Source organism: Cynara cardunculus (assembly GCF_001531365.2).
Source record: "Cynara cardunculus var. scolymus isolate 2C chromosome LG 11, CcrdV1, whole genome shotgun sequence".
In the NCBI taxonomy this organism is placed as follows: domain Eukaryota; kingdom Viridiplantae; phylum Streptophyta; class Magnoliopsida; order Asterales; family Asteraceae; genus Cynara; species Cynara cardunculus.
Window position 1 is genome coordinate 15,883,452 of NC_037538.1, and position 7,531 is coordinate 15,890,982.

A 7,531-nucleotide genomic window follows, 5' to 3' on the forward strand; every position below is an offset into this window, starting at 1 on the left:
CCCCCCCAGTTTAACCTGGAATGAAAATTTGGGCTTGTAGGGGAATGAACCCATTGTATTATATAAAACCCAACAGTTTCTTTTGTATTCAATGCCATTAATTATTGTTTAATACCTCTAAACAAACACCCCCTAATTGTATGGGTGTACATTCAACGATCTCTAGCTCATGTGAAACATTTTCCAAGATAAAATGCACAGAGTTTCTCATAGGGGTCAAGAACTAAGTTGACTGTGAGCTATCTTTTGGATATAATTGTACTCTAGTTATGGTCCTTGGGACTTGGGAATAACTAATTTTTCACCATTTAAGTGGATGACAACCACCAGAAACAGACTGAAAAAAATATAAGGTGACAGCGTGGGGTTGACATTTCAAAGAATAAATTAGTCGATTGCTTCTAAGAAATGATTCTAATTCAAGAAATCCTAAAACGGAGTATGTAACATATATTTTGGGAGGAGGGGTTTAAGTGTACAACAGTTTGTACTCTAGCAGTAACTGAAGACCTGAACCCTATGTGAGTTCTGTAATACTTGCATCTAAATTTGTCTACTCGGTATACATGTCTCTTCACCCTAGAAGTATAACCAAAATTTGATTATGAAGAGATGAAACATCAACTCCCATTTCGATTAGGCTCTCAATTTAGTTCATTCCCATGTGCATCAATCACATTGGGGAAGAAAGAAAGGCAAGAGTGACCTTCATCAGGTAACTTCCAGGATAATAAAACATTGTTTGAATTGTTATTAGATAAAGTAATCAAGTTACATGCATCTCATAAGAGTTCGCTGGGCACTTTTTCCTTTTCCGAAGATAACCGAAAGCTAGTTTTGGAAGTAGGATCTCATGCTTTAAATACTCACATGACATATAGTTGTTATAAAAAATTCTCTGAAGGTGATGAAAAATACAAAAAAATATAATTATGTAAATCAATCTCAAGGATGCTATTGTCATTTGTGATGACTTTACCACATATTGACAAAACTGGTTCCTATTCATGTTAATACTAGTAAGGTTTGGACCAATAAACTCTACACACATGAGAAACAACACAAATAGGATATTAATCTACAGTGAACCTTATATAATAGAATTTGATTCTCCAATAGAAGTGTGTTTGCCAGTAGATTAGGATGACACAGGATTCTCATTTGCTAATGAGTGTTGCATTGTGTGTGTCATAAATAGAATCAAAACATAAGACCCAAATCACAAATTATGCAATTTGAAACCACACATATGAACAACTCACATCTTCTACCTCAAAATCCAAACAGAAACAGTCAGGTCTCAGAATGCACATTCAATTGAAAGTGAAATGATGTCTCCTTTTTCTCAAAGATCACCTACAACTTGACAAATAAAATATCTTCTTCCGTTAACAAAAATGAATTGATTAAGTTGATAATTAGCAGGCACGCACTCTAACAAGCCTTCACAGACAATGAGCCACATAATTATAATTTATTTCAAGTTTGGTCCAACAAATCATTAAAGCAAACATCCAACATGAAGGCCTTCCCTTTCAATAAACGGTACAACAATCAAACACATACAATGAACATGCAAAACTTTTTGTTCATCGGAGAAACAATGACTCAGTCAAATAACAAATAACATTTTAGAGGCTGGGAGAGGTACAGCAGAGTGTACCCTGTGAAAGAGATCTACAACTCCTTGAACTGGTGCTCAGGCAGGATGTCATTCTTGCTGCAGCTACTGCATTATGTAGGGGTAATAGGGAATGTACACATCCTAGCTCCGATGGAGACCTATTAAAGACACACCCCTTTAGCATGATACATATGTTTTATTCCACAGAACTCAATCAAGGTGTCTCTTACACTGAACAGTATATTATTCCATAACATGTTAATAGGAATAGCTTATGCAAATTCCCATAAATCCTGTGAGACTAAGTATACAGAACATACAAGAATCAGCTGCTTAAAACCTTCAACGAACCTATAGAATCTTAACTACATCCATTGGCAGTTTTCATAAAAAAAATAGATTGAACAAATACTACTAAAGATAATGTCAAGAAAGACAAGAACACACAAATGCATATCGAGATACCTTGACATAAAGAAGCGGGAAAGTGGCGAGGCGGTGGACCTGGTTGGAAGAGGGGATTTTGGAGACGAAGGCGCAGATTTGGGAATATAAGTTGATTTAAAAGCGGATTTAAGAGAAGAAATTGAAGCTTTGTTCATGAATCTGTTGCATCTTGAAGCCATGGCCAATATCACGATGGATGATCTGAGAAAAAAGAACAAAAATGTAGTCCAAAGAAATATGTTTCTAGGGTTTTTGGTTTTTAGTACGAGGGGACCATGATTGTCTTTGTCCCTTTGCAATCACATTCACGGCCAATCCACCCCTCTGATCGAGGAGGGTTTACAACATATTTTCTCTAATTTATTTAGTAATTTTTAGGAGTTAATGATTCTAAAATCTTCTAAATGGTTTTGTATCTGTAACCATTCAGCATTTTAATTTTATTTTAAAATAATTATCAAATAATTATATTTTATTTTACATTATATTATAAGAGTTTATTAATCATTCTGACCACTTAATCATTTTGCACCAAACCATTCAGCAACTGTCAAACAACCCCTTAGATATTTGTTGACACGAACAAAGTCAGGGAAAACCAATGATTTTAAATAAGAACTTTTATAATCTTTTATGTCTGATTTATTAAAAGGCGGGGGCTGTTTGGCAGTTGCTTGATGATTAATGCAGAATGATTAATTAGCTCTCATGATATAGTGTAAAATGAAATATAATTGTTTGATAATTGTTTACAATGAAATTAGGGCGCTAAATGGTTAAGGAAGACCCATGATACAGTATCATTCAGATGGTCTTAGAACTATTAAGAGACAGATTTTTTTTGTCAAACAATATTTACCTCTTAACGATTCAGATGATGTCTCTTAATGAAACTATTAAGAGGTAAACAAACAACCCGTTAAGGTTATTCAAACTATATATTTTTTTAATTTTTAAGAAGCATTTCTCTTGTATGTTAAGAGGTAGTAAACTAACCTCTTATTTACTTCTTATTGTTCTCCAGATCCTCAACAACAATATTTCTCAATTGATTAAACTTAATCGATCATTTCTCTCAATTGATGCGTTTTAATAGAATTTAAATGTGCTAAATACCGTGGTATATTTTTTGTTTAAATAAATGTTAATTATATAATCTAAAAGTAAATTCCGTAATGATAATTAATAAATATGTGAAATTGTATAATTTTTTATCTGTAAATTCAACACTATAGTTTTCTAATTGGTAAAATAGACAATTTAAACAAATTCAAACATTTATCATTTAGAAAAACAAACAGTCTTATTGATTCAAATTTCAAACTTCAGCATCACTCTTATCAATCATAAGTGAAATAAGACTTCAGATTTCAGCATTTTTCAAAAAACTAACGCCACTTGATAGAACATAGAATTAGAAATGCAATAAACTATCAGAGAACATTTTCAACAACTATGCCATAACTTTTCCAGAAATAGAGTATCATAAGTTAAATTTCTAAAAAAAATTACATCCAACTTAAAGAGTTAGGGGCTGTTTACTTGTAGCTTAATTAGGCTTATTAGTCTATCTGGCTTATTCGCGCAGCTCATCTGGGTTGTTTATCTACGGCTTATTCGCACAGAATATGACTTAATAGCACAGATCGAAATAGTGTGTTGTCCTCATTCAGACACAAAAATGACACCCCTACCCCTTATTTAAAGTATCATCTCCTTTCTAAATGAGACATCTCATCGTCAACCTCTTTATGATTTTTTGTTTTGATGTTCAAATAATTAATATTGGGGAGCAAATCATTTATGTTATTCAGATTGTTGGTTTAGATAAAAATGTAAACAACACCACCCATTTATCTAAACAAACAAATTTATCCATACATGACTTAATAAAAAATTTTGGTAAACAACTCGTTACTTTATTTTAACAATTCTAACATTAATTGTATTAATAAAAGATTAAAAAGGATGAAAAATATTTAATATGACAAAGATGGCAAAAAAATTAATTAATTTATAATATTATAATTTAACTGGTTTTTTTTAGTAATTTACAGTTAATTAGTTTATAATTAAATTCTAAAGAATTCTTAAAATTTGGGGTTTTCATTTTAAAAAATCTATTGTAGATACTTTTTTTTATTAACCTGGAATTCCAATTCGCTATGCGAGTCGACTAATCTGAGGACGACTACATGTTTTACAGATAGCCCAGAGTCACTGCATTTGAACCTCCGTGGCCACGAGGAGATTTTTATTCCTCCTTGGATTTAAACTTTGGAACTCCTTATACTTTTGACCTTTGGAGACAAGCTCAAACCAATCAGGCATAACTCTTGTGCTTTATCGTAGATACTATTATGATCAAAATAAGATTTTATAAGTTATTATCATGCTATTTTTAAGCACTGGACTTAAAAAAGATTGACATCGTCATATCAATTACTTGGAAAATTGTAGATAATGGTACAGAGTAATTATCATAATGATTAATTTACAAAATACAGTTATGTAAAAATAATCAACAAGTTAATTTTTATGATTGTTCTTCATAGATCTTCATCTTTTGGTAGCAGACACCAAAATAAAGTGGTAGGACAGTTAAGATAGTAAAAAGATTCCACTATAAAGGGGACTGTTAAGCACTTACTGGTAAAATTCAACACTACCGTATACTTACCGGGCAAGATTTTATTCACTAAAACGCATCGTATGCAACAATTTATCCTAGTAAGTGCTAACTATGTTAAGAGTCCTCGTCTTCACTTACTGGGTAAGACTCGAGATTCTTGACTTCGCTCTTACCGAGTAAGATTCTTAGTCATTGGCATATTCATCCGATAAAGTAAAAGTGACTTGGTAAGCGCTTACCCAAGTAAGCGTTTGGTAAACAGCACCTTAGACCAAAAAGATTAACGGTGGCATATAGCTTGAAGATGTTCAATAAAAAGTTCAGTTCTCATAAACTTGAATTGGCTCGTTATCTGGTTTGAGCTCATTTCGTACTCTGATTCAGTTAAAGCTTGATCAATCAAGTTCAAACTCGTATTACTCGATAAAAGTTTGATTCTTTGCAATTTTATAACTCATGTACAAGACAAAACCTCTGTCGATTGCTTAAACAAACTTCTCAGCTCGATGTCATGCAAAACGTAGGCCCAACAAGAAGTGGATGTTGGATCGATAACGATTGTACTATTAATTTTGTTTCACTATCAGAATTATTGGTCTATGTTTCCTTATCTCAATTTATTTATTATTATTTCGTAAAATCTTTTTGAGGATGTTTGGTTCGTATAATGTTTTTGGAATAAACAATTTATGAATCACAAGGGTCATATGGCATAGTGGTTGAGACTCAGGGGGGGGGGGGTTGTGGTGGAATATTCCATCTGTCATGGGAATGCCGCAGTTGAGTTTGTTTGTGGAAAGATCTATACTTTTGATAGATGATAGATAATCGGTAAAATCTTGTTTCACATTAATCTTCTAAGCTAACTTATACGTACAGAAATTATATATATATATATATAGAGAGAGAGAGAGAGAGAGAGATTTGGAGAGAGATAGAGAGAGAGAAGGTGTGAACGTGCATTTCACATGGGTGATGAAAGGACAGTGGCGTTCCTGGTGGAGAAAGAAGCAATAGACAAAGAGAATCAAAGAAAAGATGAAATAAGAGGAATTAAGATATTTGTTTATCTCTTATTATTCAGACTCTATCAAGTGATAAGAGGCTCTGAAAATAATAGAAAAACAAACAGTCTGAATTTTAAAACGTCTGAACGGATCAGATATAAGTGGTAATTAAAAGTTGGAAATGAAAAGGCAAACAAGGCCTAAGAGTCCCTAAAAAAGAAGCATGGTTTCAATGGCGTAGATAAAAGGTACGTTGAGGGTTATTGGCTACGCTTCTAAACGATGAACAATAACCTTTTCTTTATCATGGAGTAACTTTATATATACGAGAAAAACTAACAGAGTGAAGACGTATGAGATATCGTGGGAGATTAAAACGCGCTTTCAGAAAAATTCTTCTGGCTATTGAGCGGTTACAAAAAAACAACTAAAACACGACATTTCCTTACAAGATCGCTATTTCTTCAAATTCTATTAAATATATCATTGATGAATCTCCTGATACAGGTAAAGACAAATTATAAATCGAGGGAAAAAAGAAAACACAAAGAAAGGTAAGGGAAAAAGAAATATCCCTGAAAAGGAAATGCTGGAAATATTTCAGTATCATTGCAATAATTTGAAACGATAGTTATTAAGCGTAAAATAAGTTTTCCATATAAATATTGATATACTATTGGTATTTATCTTCTCGTTTACAGTATACCCCTTATTTTTAATATATGCTTTTAAAGCTAAATTTTGTCATACGTTACAGTATAAGCTCGGCACCAAATGAAAACTTGAATTTCAACTCGTCTTTGAAGTAAAGAATAAAAAACAAAATAAGACAGAATGATAGAAAAATGAAGACAGATTCACTAAGATTGATGACTACACCTTTACTAGAAAAGGGGGTTTCACTGACGTAATTCGATAAGAGATTTCTATGAAATCATTGTATTTGTTTGATTACTTCAAAGTTTTTGGGTTCACCAAAAGAATTTTCATGATTTTTCGAAGTACCAATTAAAAAAATTTCTGGGTATTTGCACATATCTTAAACGAGATATGGCTTCCTCTTTTGTAGGAAGCGCCTTCCTTTTAAAGGTATACGATTAGGGGTGTGCATCGGGCGGGTCGGAAGGTTCGGGTAGGAAAATCAAAAACCCGATCGGATTTCGGGTATGGGAAACAAGCCCTAATTTTCGGATTTCGGATTGCTTGGGGTTCGGGTTGGTTGGGTTTCGGGTTTAGTTATAATACAAAAAACATATATATCCAATCGATTTAGATGATTGATAAATCGATAGTATGTTTAGAAATTAAAAAAAAATGATCCTCAGTTATTAGTCGTGCTTGAAGAATGTTTTGTTAGTGTATCGATAGGTGTCATTTTTTGACACAAACAATAGACTTCTAAAACTATGATTTTTTTGACTTTTTGCATATATTTGAACCTAAATAGATTGAAAAGGAACTCTATCTCGAATATGAGGAGTGAACACGTTACAAGGACTATGTTGACTAATTGGATTAAAGACGTCACACACACATATATATATATATATATATATATATATATATATAGGGTTGGGTTCACGTGAGATCAAAGGTTTTTCGTGAGATCCGTAAGACCAATTTATGTACATTGATCAACTTTATAAACTAATTATCTAATGGTATAAAGTTGCACGGTGGCAATTTTGTGATTATTGAGAAGTCTCGTGGCATTTTTTGTTATTATGAATGTTTAGATTGTAGATCTAATTCAAGGGTTAAGAATTGGTCTTATCGGTTTCACGAAAAACCTTTGGTTTCACATGATCCCAAGTATATATA

General features: G+C 32.5%; 1 protein-coding gene across 4 annotated transcripts in view; it reads right to left on the reverse strand.

Annotated features, from left to right (window-relative positions):
• Positions 1–2,359, reverse strand: part of LOC112522293 — a 5,426-nt gene extending 3,067 nt beyond the window's left edge. For 2 of the 4 annotated variants that reach the window (XM_025131416.1, XM_025131417.1), the window contains exons 1-2: positions 2,090–2,359; positions 1,664–1,782 (exon numbers count right to left, since the gene is read on the reverse strand). In XM_025131416.1, coding sequence (XP_024987184.1) covers positions 1,664–1,782; positions 2,090–2,250 — 280 coding nt within the window. In that variant the 5' untranslated portion in view covers positions 2,251–2,359. Of the gene's footprint in view, positions 1–1,505; positions 1,783–2,089 lie in introns of those variants that run through there. The other 2 variants (XM_025131415.1, XM_025131418.1) reach the window with 2 other exon arrangements.
• Between the last annotated feature and the right edge of the window lie 5,172 nt (positions 2,360–7,531).